This window comes from Artemia franciscana, unplaced genomic scaffold (assembly GCF_032884065.1).
Source record: "Artemia franciscana unplaced genomic scaffold, ASM3288406v1 Scaffold_7081, whole genome shotgun sequence".
Taxonomy (NCBI): Eukaryota; Metazoa; Arthropoda; class Branchiopoda; order Anostraca; family Artemiidae; genus Artemia; species Artemia franciscana.
Window position 1 is genome coordinate 1 of NW_027067220.1, and position 14,825 is coordinate 14,825.

General features: G+C 33.1%; 1 protein-coding gene across 1 annotated transcript; it reads left to right on the forward strand.

Moving 5' to 3' along the window:
- Positions 1-987: 987 nt before the first annotated feature.
- On the forward strand, positions 988-6,956 carry LOC136043540 (uncharacterized; the record flags this gene model as incomplete). Its single annotated transcript, XM_065728456.1, is given in 1 exon segment — positions 988-6,956. A coding segment is annotated over 1 exon segment (939 nt). The 3' UTR covers positions 1,975-6,956.
- Between the last annotated feature and the right edge of the window lie 7,869 nt (positions 6,957-14,825).

Here is a 14,825-nt window from a genome sequence, read left to right on the forward strand (position 1 = left end):
AATCCAACGATAGGAAGAACGCCTACGGCCCGGTTTCCATTTGACATAGTCTCTTTTGATTTATATGGTACAAGTGGAGGATTACCCACGTCTAATGAAGGACACACCTGTGTACTGTCAGTAATAGATCATTTTTCTGGTTTCACTTTTGCTAAACCATTAAAAAATCAAAGCGCCTATACAACGTCGAAAGCTCTCGCTAAAATATTCCTTAATTTCGGTATCCCTAATACAGTATTAAGCGATAACGGCCCTAATTTTGTAGCGAAAGTAACCAAGGATTTAATGTCTTTCCTTCAAATAAATAAATTGGTATCGACCCCCTATCATCCACAGGCCAATGGGAAAATCGAGAACAGACACAAACTATTTTCTAATATTTTAAGTATTTACACGAAAGAAAATCGCAGGGATTGGCATGATACCCTACCTTATTTAACAAATGTAATAAATACAGCTTACTCCCAGGTCATTCGCGATAACCCATTTTATATATTATTCGGACGAGACTTTCGAATCCCTTATGATGAAATTATAGAGTCACGACAATTTTATAATGATTCTCAAGATTATAAACAAGAATTTATCAATAGAATGAGGAAAACTTATAAACTTGTAAAACAAGAAATAGAAAGATCAAAAAGAAAGCAAGAAGCAAAAAATATTCCTAATGTCAAAGGTAAACTCGATTTCCAAGTAGGAGATTGCGTTTACTTAAAAAATGAAAACAAATCGGACGGCAAGAAACTTTCGGACCGGTACCTAGGACCGTTAAGAATAATTAAAAGGTATGATAATAATGTTACATTTAAACTATTAAAACCAAAAACAGGAAAAATTTATAAAACCCATGTTAGTCGTATAAAAAGGGCAAAATTCACAGAAACATGGACCCCTCAACCTTCAACATCAAATACATCTGAGGACGAAAATCAACCACCTCGCTCCAGATTAAGTGAGCTTAAACCTTTTAATTTTAAACAAGGATATTTTGAAAACAGTAGTGACGAAGAAAAATTTAATGAATTTCTAACCATGACAAATATGGTTACCCCCCCAAAAAGTACCCCCGTTACGCGGAGACGGAGGAATAGCGATTCCTCTTCCAGTGAAGAATCAGAAGAGTTGGACTATACAATTTCTCCACAAACGCAATTTTTCCCGGATCGAATTTCGACACCTTTTCCACCAAAACGTTTCCCCGACAATTTGGTGAAACCTATTTCACCAATAGACAGACCTTTATCGCTACATGATGAATTAAATAAGGCTGTACAAACTCCTAGGGACATAGAGTCACAAAGAGACAATCAACCCCAAAAACAAACATTAAGAGAAGCAATGGATATCATTAATTACCCCATTAAAACTAGACAAAGTACATTTTATACTGATCCACCTACTGATGAGCAACAGTATCACGATATAACCGTATCAAAGGCAAAACCAAAGGACTGGGTATCTTGGAAGGAAACCTTAATACAAACACTTCCTCACCCCCCGGAAGACATGGCTTTCAAGCAGTGGAGGCACCCCAAGAAGACATTTGAATCCTCCCAAAGCTCCCAAGAATCGTTCAATTCTCCCGAACCCAGAGATCAACAGGACGAGTCAATCAATAAACCCTCCACTTCACGAGGTGAAGAAATTTACGAAGGTCGAGCTGGATCTACACCTAAATCTCAAACTTCTACTTCAAGAGAACCAGATACTAAATCTACAACTAGTTCCTCAGATACTGAGAGTGAATCAGGCACAAATGAGCCCAAAGATGTGGAAGGAACAAGACCACAGAGTGCGACTGCCCAGGCTAAAAAGGCACAAATTAAAGGTCAAAAATTTCTTAAAAAACAATATAAAAAGTTTGACTTGATATCGCTAGCGAAGCCAAAGAAAAAAAACGAGTCTACCGAAGAGAAGATAACAACAAGGTCAGGCCGAGTTGTCAAAAAACCAGATAAATTAGATTATTAATAAAAGAAAAATAAAAATCTACCAGTCCTGGATAAAATAAAGGAAAAAAAAAATAATAATAAAATAATCATTTTTTTGCTAATTGTCAATTAATTGCGCTAAGAAACCATCCCGTAATAAAACATCCTTAAAAGAAAGTACCTTTCAGGAAAGCTGAAAGACTCCAAGTGAGAAATTGGCCTATCTTCAAAGAGTGCTCATTATTCTAAGTGAGTTCAAAATCACATTTTTGCTAAGATTAACCGCATGAGTGCAACTGCTTCATTAACATTTTTCTTAAAATAATTCCTTTAAGTTAAGGATTATCTTAAGGGTTAAAATTAGAACTGCCCCGTCGACTAAACGTTTCGCCAGATAAGTAGGCGAGACACTTCCTAATTCTTAAAAACTTTAAATTCTCTAATAATATAACCCGTAGCTTTGGTAAACTATATTACCACAAGTATAACTCAACAGTAACAAAACGTTGATTAGAAAGCTTATTAATATTGCTAAACCTTACACATAGACGACGATTTAGGTTTCGAAACCAGAATTACATTCGAAATTACAAGAAGTCTACTATACACGAAACCTGAATAGAGAAAGCGAGGCGCCCTTGCGGGTTGTAGTGGCAAGGCTTGGCGTGTTTCAGCTTGCTTTGCCGCGTACTACCTGAGGGGACTCCTTGAAAGCTACTTCTTCATTGTTACAGCAAGCGGTAAAGTGAACAAATAAAAGTAAATTGCAACAAACTGTAAATTGAATTTTGACAAACCCAAATTCCCCGTGAGCCAATAATCGGTAGTTGGAGTTGGTGTTGTTTACGAACTTCGTATGAGTTTGTTGAGAGCACCAACTCGATTTCCCCATTACTATTTCTTCATTGCCTCAACCCATGTTAGACCAATTAATTCTTCCCATTATTAGAATATTCGCCCGTTTTTGAATGAATTTGAGTAAAAATCCTTGTACATTGTACTTCTCCACTTATTACTTGACATTCCTAACTTGTAACTTGCAAAACATTTCTTATTTCTCAGTTCCGATTTCTCCAAGTTATTAAGTCCCTTTTAACTTAATTTACTACCCCATTTACCACCAAAATATGTCCAAAGCCATTATAGATACAGAATTTATTTCAATTATACATGCTAAGGAAAACATTATATACGCGGCAGCGATTTTAGTTCAAGATGAGAATGGTAAAGAGGTATATGCTGAAACATGGTACCTCAATTACGATTTAACAAAATTTGAACCTCATACATATAGATTTGGCTTAAAATTAGCGAATACTCCTAAATATCGACCCGCGAGAGGAGAAGTAAAAATAAAATATTCAAATAAAAATAAGAAAGGAAAAAACTTAACAAGCCTTCAACTATTAATAAGAAAACTACAACAAAAATTTAATATAAGCTATTGGTTTTGCAAGGGTCCGAATCAAACCGATCTACTTTTAATTGATAAATGTAGACCACCGAAAATTTGTTATAAGATAGAGGAAAATGAAAATTGTATTAAGTACGAAGGAATTCACCGCCCCTTAGATGAAATCCGACATTACGCCAAATTTATGTATGATCCAACGTCCCAAAATTACGCAGTAAGGGGAAATAACATTTTCTTAAAGAGAAAAAAATCGGTAGAAGCAAAAAAAGACGCATATAAAGGTAAATTAAAATCAAAAAAATTCAAACAATAAACAAAATCTACAATTTTTTTTTAGACGAATCACCAAAAGGACTCAAGGCGGAAAAAGGTAATTACTCATTAGATAATTAGCCTGCTTATACGTGTGACTAATACTAACCAGGAAAATGCCGAGACAAAGAACCTTAAGTAATACCGACACCCTAGAAACCAACCAAGACCTAATGTTTGCGAGACCAGAATTTTGGATTTCAAATAAAACTCTAAGTTTACCAAACCTCTCAGTAATAGACTATGAACTACGGGAAATAATCTTCGAATCTGCAATAACTAATGCAGTAAGGAACTTGGAATATAATACCTTATATTCATTATTGAAAGTTCCCGTTATTTTTAACGAGGATCTCTTAATACACGGAATAATCATCCTATTATATGGATCATTTTCATTAGATATATTGAGCAAAGATTACGATTATAGGCACAGAAATGCTATACACACCTTCACAGCCCTACTCCAAGCAACGCCCCCCGTTGCGCATCCTCTAATAGCATCCTTAATACGCGAAAATTTTTGGCACATAGAACAAGAATCAGGTTTCAAAATAATATGGCCCTTAAAGTTTCTGGACTTACTACTAAATGTGAATTACAAAATTGTGGAAGATGAAAATATATTGTTGGGAATATATGAGCACTATTTGAGATACAGTACTAATTTTGACCCAATAATTGTAAAAAATTCATCCCATTATATCTATGATGAACAGTATATGGAGTTAATATATGTAACAACAAAATTCTACATGAATGATGAAAATTTTGGATCAAAAATTTTGCCAGATAAAGACATCATTGTGTATGAAAAATTCCTAGACACAGCTAGCCCCCTATGTTTTCGTAAGGAATTGATTTATAAAATAATTCACACGGCCTCAGATGAACTCAGTCTAAAAGACCTATGCAGAAAGAAAATACGGCAAACATTAAGGAAAAGGGACATTAATTATTCCATACAAAGCCTCCATATTCCCACTTTCCTAAAGAAATACATAATGTACATGGAAAATGACCCCGGAATCAACGAAAAAGACTTCCAGTTAACATTTAAAACCCCCTACCTTTTGAAGTCAGCGTATAATTTAATGGCCAATAATGGGCCAATTTTAAGAATAACAGAAAATCATGAAATTGACGGTTCCTTTTTACCCTTTACCTTTTTTTCTCCTCCCCCCTTATGTAACTTTTCTAATTTGTAGACAAGGAAGAACCGTGTAAAATATAAGAAAAATTTGGTTGGAAGAGAATAGAAATCAATACCTTAATAAACACGTCATACGCGATTCTAGAAGAAACCAGTATCAAGGTAACCGCCAATTAACTTACTAACCTGCCTATAACTAACAAAAGTTGAAGAAGAAATATCATGCCATTAAAAAGAGCCTTAAGTTATCCCAACCTTACCAGGTTGAAGAATGGGGAAAGTTTTGATATAACAACTAGAACCATAAAAACTCCCCCTAGATACCTGAAAAATCGAACAGCTTGGTTTCCATGTAAAACACAAAGTTTGCCAAATTTGTCAGAAAGTGAACACAAATTATTAGACCAAGATTTCGAAAATGCCGTTAAGAAAGCAACAAGAGAATTACAATACCAAACTCTCTACAACCTTCTCGAAATTCCTGTAAGCATCACTAATAAGATAATAACAAGAATTTTGTTCATCTTGTTATTTTGTTCATTTACACGCAAGATAAGAAGAGAAAACTTCCAGTATAAACAGCAACTTGCGTCTCAGACTTTTACGATCTTACTTAACAGAATCCCCCTCAAAAAATATCCTCTAGTTGCAACATTGATCAGCGAAAATTTTTGGAGAATCTATAATGACGGAGGCTATACAATCATATGGCCTCTGAGATTTTTGTCAATATTGATAAAAAGAAATACAAATGTCTTGTTGGAAAAACCAAACATACTAAACAAAATTTATAAAGACTACAAGAACCATTATTCAGCTAGTAATTTGATAAGAAACGGCCGAAAATTCCATATTTATGAACCAGATTACAATGAACTGAAACAAATAATCTTTACCTGTAGCGAACGCGATGACAACTTTGCGTCAAAAATAGAGCCTCAAACAGATATAATCGTATTTGAAAAATTAACGAACTGTAAGGACCCCCTATTTTTCCATAAAATATTAATTTTCAAAGTAATCCATAACGTGTCAGGACTCTTAACCTTAAAAGAACAGTGCAGAAGGCACGTCCGACTTCTTATGCGGAAAAGAAATATAAATTATACCCTGTGGAGCCTTCAAATACCTAAAAATGTACAAAAATATCTTATGTTCGCGGAAGACAATTCAGAAAATAAAGGTCAAATATCTAGATTAACCTTTTGGTCAGCTCCTATTCCTAGATCGAAAGATTTTTTAACATATATAGGCGGACCAATTTTCAACGTGCAAAATAATTTCGACATCAACTGTGGAACAAAACTGTCTACTTTACAAAAATTTTAAACCTCCTGAGTAACAAACAGCTAATCCCACGAAATTATCCATGGAAACATGCCTAACTCCACCCAATAATTATTAATATAACCCAATTTAATTTTTTTTAGAAATTGGACTGGTCTAAAGATATGAAGTAATGGAATCTCAGCCGAATTACTTCCTCGCAATCCAAGTTAAAAACCCTCAGATAAGGATGAATGCTTCATTAATGCAAAAACACGTAATTGAAACAAACCCTAAGTTAACAAAAGCCTTAATCAAACAAAACTCTTTCCATCTAACGTTAAAAGTATTGCATCTGAAAAATAATACTGAAATTGAACATGTAAAAAGTGCTTTTGTCAAGACCATAGAAAAATATAGACAAAATTTCATAAATGAAAAACTTTATCTTGATTTTCAAGGCATCGGGGATTTCTTTGAGCAAATTATATATGCGAAATTAGAGAACGAAGAGGTAGTTAAAACGCGCCTAAATCCAATCATAGAAGAAATCTCGAAAGAAATTACCAAAAGCGGAGTACGAATTGTAAATCAAGAAAACTGGAAGCCACATTTAACGTTAGTTGACCTAAGAAAAGTAAAAAAGCTAAGGAAAGAGGCACGAAAACTTCACCCCTCCTTAACTTCCAATTTTAAAAACATGAAATTTGGAAGAGAACTTGTAAACGGGTTACAATTACTATCAATTTTCGGACCCAAAAGCCAAGAAAACTATTACGAGATAATAGCAGAAGTAGAGTTTGAACAAAACACCCCTAAATGCAACTAAAAGTAAAAAAAAAAAAATAAAATAAAATCAAATGAAGTAAAAACGTTTCAGGAACAGAAAGGAGAACGAAACAGGAAATATATGGCAATAAGGTAATGATTCTTCAAAATAAATTACGCTTACCAAAAACTAACATTAAAAAAAAAAAAATATATAACATTCGTATAACTAACTTAATTCATATACTTATAGTAAGATAAATATGTTTAGAAATTACCAAAATCGCCGGACCTGTGAACTTTACAAACTATTATAAATAAGTGTAATAGCATATAACACACGAAAAATCTAAACTTAACACTTAGCCTACTAACCTTTAGCCTACTACTTAAAAAAAAAAAAAAATTTTTCTCTTCGCGTAATTTTAACAAAAAATGTCCCAAAGGCATTTAACAAAATTCAATCTCTTACCTTATGCAATCTACATGGATTCATGACACAGTCCGAACTTTGAAAAATACTTCAAATATCAAGCTTTGAAAATACAAGCTTTGAAAACATATCAAAACACAATAACTATATTTGATAAACATTTGTTCACAAAGTATACTTATGTATCTCGCTTAGATAACAGAATATAGTCTTCCCATCTAAACAACTGAACAATGTATTGTAAAACGAGACTTTTATATAATGATAAAAGAAAACAACTTTCTTTTTAAAAGAAACTTAAACACTTAACTTTTAATTTAGTAGCTAACTAAAGTTAACTACTATATTTATTATAAGAACCAAAAATAGTCGCATCATTCTATTGAAATATTGCTACTTACAAAGTAAAACATTGTTCTTAATTTGACTGGGTCTCATTCCAAATGCAAAGTGCTGTAATAAAACCCTCAATTATAATCTACTTACATCTACCTGAGGTAGTGAATACATCAAATCTAAAGGTTTTTCGAAAAGCCATAATTATACGGCACATCTTCAACCGACAAGATAATTGGGATAAGAGAGTATTTCTGCATAATGAGAAGATGCTTATTTTTTTTAACGACAAGATAATTGGGATATGAGAATATTTCTGCATAATGAGAAAATGATTATTTTTTTTTATTCAATCATTCTTTAAGAAAAAAAAAAAAAAATTAAAAGGAAACAAGTTGTGAAACTTTTCAAATTCTTAACCTAAAGTTTAACTCATTTTAAATAAGTACAATATAGATTTGTACTACAAAGGACTAGTAGCCTACAACTTATTAATTAAGTTAGGCTAAGACCCTACTAAATTTAAAAACGATTTAAGTCATAAGTCAAAGGTTGTTCTTCTTTTGCAACTAAGCCGGGTAGTTTTAAGCTAGAATGAGTTTAAATGCGAAAGAACACTTACTTTATCGAAAGTCAAACTATTATACATCAATAAGACACCCTCTCGAATTTGTGCAAGTTTTGCAAAGGCTATAATTGTTTCTCAAAGTGCATACAAAAAATGGCTGTAATAAGTTAAAAACATAGTTACTAGGTCTTACAATCTTATAATATAATAATTATCCCTACTTTTAAAGCTCCAAACTACATTAACCACCCAACCATAATTAGATCTTACCCAATTAATGCCATGAATCAAAACTTTAACAATAAAATAAGCCTATCCTTCTATTACATATACTTAATTAGTAATTTAAGCCTCAAGCCGTATCAGACACACAAGTTGTTTCATACTATTTCATACATTTATCAGATATGTGTTTTAAGCAAATTTTTCCTTGTTTAGCAAAATTTTAAACAATTTTAGTTTTTAACTATTTGGAGTTATAAAGAAGTTTAACGGCGATCCTCTCAAAATACAAGTGCTATTAATTTTTTTTATATCTAGGTATTTTTGTAACTAAATAAGATAACTTTAATATAAATACTGCCAATGTCTATCCATCCCCCCCCCAATGAGAGTAGAGAACATCTAATAGGTCTTGAGTTAACTCCATCCTAGACCTAAAACAAAACTTTAAAAAAAAAAAAAAAAAAAAAAATCCCTAATAGATTATTAGCGAGACTAAGCTAGTACTTTAATTTGCTAAATACCTAATGATTGCACCCTTCAATATTATTATTTTATCTTCCAAAAACACACACCAATTATTAATTTTCTGACAAAAAATTCAACATTTTTGAGAAAAATACATGAGATTTTTGCTACTAGGTTCTCGGATCCGCCGAATACGATTGTATTATTTTCGTTAAGATTCTGTGATTTTTAGGGAGTGTTCCCCCCTATTTTCCAAAAAATCCTTGTTTTTCTCTATTTAAAATAGCCCCTTTTTCTGAAATGGGCGGTGCCAAAGATCTTCCGTAATGACACTTTAGTCTATTCAGACACGAGTCTTCATTGGAAGCATCTTTAATATTCTTTAATCCCCCAATTTAAAATTATTGATATTTTTTTTTAAATTGATTTTTTTAACACTATATCGTAATGACAATAGCGTGTTAGCCCCTTGAGTCTATCTTCAAAAACTCTCTCAAAAACTCCAATAATACTCAATAAATCTCAGCGTCACGCAATCCATTTTTTCTTTCTATAATTGATTAAATATTAATTACAGATAAGAAAGATGATCTTAACAATTTTGATGACCATGTGTATAAGTGCCCATACACAAGATGTCGTAAAGCATGGAATAATATTCAAACACGAAAATTCACTTCTAACTAGTAACAATGCTTGGAAAATTTTTATGAAGCTAGACCCTAAACCATTTGAAACATTGTTCCAACAAGTTATAAGACTAGAGAAAAATACATTTGACCTGAAAGAATCAATTTTTCAATTTTTAAAATCAGACAAGGGACTACAAACAAGCAAAAACAACCATAAAGAGAAGAAAGAAACATCCCCTAACTTTCCAAAAGTCAAAATAAAGAGAATAGTAGATGATTTTGATGCTAAAATAGCCGAAATCGATAAAGCTATAGGATTCGGAAAAACCATTGAAAAAAGAAAAAGGAGGTCAATTAACGAAAACCAAAACTCAGATATCGATAAAGAGACCCAGGATACAATTGAGCCAATAAAGACCCAACTTAGACAAAGAAAATTTTACGATGGACAATATGCATTATTGAACGAATTGCCCACAGTATGGAATTTCTTCAAAGAACTATGGAATGGACCAAAACAAATTAACAGGGCCGAGAACAAACAAATGCAAGAAAAAATAAATTTATCTGAAATAAAACCAACGAAAGTTGAAACAAGAGATATAACCAGTATTTCCCCAGACACACAGCAAACCGCTACAATTGAAACCCAAACCACGAGCATTGTATCTGACCTCGTAACGCGAACAAATAAAATACCAGAAATAATAAGAGGCATAGAAAATATTGAAGTGGGATTGAATTCCACTAATGGTACCAGCAAACCAAAATACAAGTTTAAATGTCAATATTTCTGTAGAATAATAAACGTCACAACGGAAGCTACCAAAATCAACACGACCGCCCATGTTCCACGTATTACGTCTTATACCGAAGAAGGCACAAACGGCTTAATGGAAATCCCCAAAAGCACCTCAAGAAAATACGAAACGACTACTTTCTGGAAATACGATACTCAAAACGAGGAAACCACAGCAGAAACTGATTTTACTCCAACAGCAATCGAAACTGAACATACCCCAATAACAGAAGTGGAAGAAACATTCCCCTCGTCAAACCCCACGACGACTGACCCACAACCAATAGAGTTAGACACCTCAATATCAGAAATTACTACAAGTACTATCCCTGGTGTACTAATGCCAATTAAAAACGATGAAATTTTAATAACAGTAAGGCAACCATGGCAATCAACTAGCTGGATTTGGACTTCTTCGAAAAAGGGAAGAATACAAGTTAGATGGCAAATCCCTTTTGTCGAGACAGACTATGGTAGAACACGATGTGTGGATGGAGACAAAAAATGTCAAGATGAAGGTCACTGGAGAGAATGTTGGACAATAGATGGTAAAAAAACTTGCGCGCGACTGGCCATGGCTGACGAACCAGCAAAGGATGAATTAGAACCCCTCCCGGAATTAACCATGGAGAATGCTCATAAAATCTCAACTCATCAGGCATTCCTTATCTTATATAGACAAAGGTTAGAGGCGTTATTTGAACTATTCAATACAGAAATACAAAAACTTAAACAAAGCACTACACGTATATTCGAAGTATTTTTCCGAAGAAGTAAATATAAACGATCAACAAGTCTAATCCCAATAGTAGGAGAGCTTGCTTCCCGACTATTCGGTTTGTCAACCGAAGAAGATTTAAATATACTAAGAGATAATGTTAAAAGACTCAACACAGCCATGAATACAACACTACATGTCCAAAAAATACAAGCAAGCATAGCCAATTACCAAAAAGACAAAATCGAGGCTATATCCAAGAAAATATCAAGAACAGTCAGCACAATGAACTATCTAAAAAATGAGGTAGACAGAGTAATCTCTGATTCCAGCCTAACAATGGTATCACTAGACATTGTTATTATGTCTTTGTTGAACTTAGCCACTGATGTCAGTAAATTTGAGTTCGCGTTATTTGAGTTAACAGGAGGTACTCTTTCTTACGACTTAGTGGATCCCTCGGATCTTAAGAACATCCTAAACGAAATAAAGACTCACTTAACATTTGGTCTCCACTTACCAGTAGAACCAGAAGTAGCTAACTTGTTTTTGTATTATACAAAACTAAAGGTGCATATTACCGAGATCAATGAGCAACTATTTGCTGTAGTCACAATTCCTTTGATTAATCAACAATCCATATACGACCTATACAAAATATCTACATTTCCCATCAACATTAAAGAGACAAACTCCTTCATGAGCATCATCCCAGAAGCGGAATATATGTTAATAGATCAAGATAGAAGAAAATACGCGTTAGCAAATACCGAAGAATTAAAAGAATGCGTGTCATTTAAAAATTTGGTCTGCCAACTTACATTACCTATATATAACGTAAAGATAGGATCATGCATGCTAGATCTATTCCTAAAGGAATCGCAGCAACAAAATATTCCTGATTCTTGTGAAGCCTTAATAGGAAATACCAAAAGAGAAACTTTCATTAATTTACGGAACGACTTATGGTTATTTACAGTACCTAAAAAGACGGTGGGAACTCTATCCTGTTATAACAATACAGAAAAAATTGACCCCAGCTATCGAACCGAAATATTATTACAGGATGTTGGGACTATTACAATCAAACAAGGTTGCAGACTTGTAACTAAAGAAACAACCGTCCAAACACCTCTAATCACAACCAGCACTAACGTCATGAGCCCAAAAATAATAAATTTTCAAGGAATAAACTTGTCCTTCACGATTCCGAATATAAATGATGAAGAATCTAAAACATCCATATGGCCAAAAATAGAAAAGATCAAAGGTACAATGCAATTAACAAAAATAAAGGAAGCGTTAGATATGCAAATACCCTTATTCACTAACGAAGACCAAAGATTGAAATACGTGGAGAGCCAGTACGGTTTGTTCTCACCAAACTCATGGTATAATATTATAATCACAATATTCATGGTATTTCTTATTTCACTAACAATAAGAGCGCTACTAACAATTAACTATGGGAAAATACTGAAGAGAAAAAGGATAAATACTGATGCAATTGAGGCACAAGAGATGCATCAATTGAACCCTACTGCTCCTGATGATATTTAAGCCATTTTAACAGGGAGGATGTAATAATCCGGGGAAATTAAGAGGTCTTTCTCCGTACGTAACATCCTTTCCCTACTGTAGAAATATTGTTGGTGTATAACAGCTAAAAGGCTATGATACAACAAACGGTATTACTTTTTGGCATATACATCAAAAATACTCTTGGCAGAAAATCTTTATGTAAATATAGACCTCTAACAAGAACAAAAAAATTCGTTCTATCTTTTTATGTACAAGAGATTTAAGAGGTCATCTCTTGTAATTTTGCTGATCTATTTCAAGAAAAGGGAAAAAACGTTCCGAGGCGTGATAATTGAAAGGCTATGATGCAAAATGTATTACTTTTCGACTAATCACGCATTGGAGGTTCAATTTTTTTTTATTAAAATATGATCTAAAACATTAAGACCTCTATATAATCTTACATATATATATATAACCCTCTTTAGTGCCGTGTTCTTATATTTACATGTAATCATAATAATATAGTAATAGTGTAGTACCAATATAACTATTTTCAGCTGCTATATGACCAAATATACCTCACATTACTTCAAATGTACCTGAGAATTATTAGAATTTAAAACTTCTTTTAAGAAATCGTACATTCGATTTCACTTTGAATGTTGAAAAAAAAATATATAATATTACTGTTATGCAATTATGTACTATTATTATGCAATTTAAAATTGCAATAATGCTTTATATTATCGTATCACTAGTACCATTTTATATGTTAACAACATGATTCTGCTTGGAAATTTTTATTACAGAATTTGGCATACTACTAACATTGGCCAACAAACGTCATGGTCAAAGACTCAAAAACACCTATCATGATTTATCAACCACCGAAGAATGCCCAAGACACGTCTGATTCAACCAGAAAACTATCACCCATCTTTCATTTCTAACTATACGATGACTAGAGAAAACGAAACATCCAGCCAGCGGGTACGACAACATACCCACGCAAAAACACCATTAGTAAACCCGATTCAATATGGAAACCCTCACACACCTAATGAAGTTTTAGAACAGGAGACCCAAGTAAGGTGTTAGATAGTACTCCAGTCTATTGAATTAAATTAAGATAACGCCAAAGACAATTAAGATAACGCTAAAAATGCAGAAGAGAGCGGGAGCAGGACAGAAGAACTGTAGTACCGGCCGTACATTTGTACTTAAACTGCTGGGGATAAGTGATTCTGAGTCCCGCGCTTCCCATTTTGTAAAAGCGTAAAAACAAAATCTTTACTTTTGCTAAATGGTGATAAATTAGAAAATGACAATATATTTGTTCAATCAGTAAATAGGGCAAGGACACGAAAATTGTGATTGGTGTGAAAATAATATCCAGAACTAATAAGTGATGAACCTTTAAAAAAAGTGCCAAATAGTGAATAATAAATTTAAGTAAATAAAAGTGCCAGTGAAAATCTTATATTACGTCGTGTATTTTTATTCTTATTGTTAAAATACCTGGGATCAATTAAAAATCAGATATAACAGTTAAAACTTCAAATAAAAATGAACAATTGGAACCAGGTATTCGAGTGTAATAACAGTTAATGTCAAGTGTTGTGTTTAAATAATTTTTTTTTAGTGCTAGGTGCAGGACATATATATATATAAGGTGTAGGAAAATATTTCTGAAAATTTAATCATCATTTACAAGGTTATGGAATTATAATAAAAATTTTTTATAGACAATAAGGAATAAATACAATATTTAAGGAAAGAGATTAGACTGATTGATGGGGACATCAATCTATAACGGGAAAGGGGATATGTAACATATAGACCAGCCCCCTCCCCTCTATAAAATTCAGGACCAAATCCCTCATTCACATCCCCTTAGGAATCCTCAAATGTAGGACCAAATCTCTCATCCATACTCTTCTAGGAACTCTTAAATTCAGGACTAAATTTCTCAGTCACACCCCTTTAGTAAATTTCAATTTGAAAAAGGTTTGAATAAAATCATTTAGAATTTAACAGTCGCTAAATTTAACAAGTCTGCATAATCCTACGCAGTTAAAACTACGTGCATTTAGATAAGTGAAAGGTTACTTAACAAGTCAAGTAACCAGTTATTCTGACCCCTGAGTTTTTCAACAGTCTGCATAGTCCAACGCAATTAGACTACGTGCATTTAGATAAAAAAATGTTACTCAACAAAGTAACCAGTTATTCTGACCTATGGGTTTTTCTCAAAACCAAAAGAGAAATCCTTGCCATA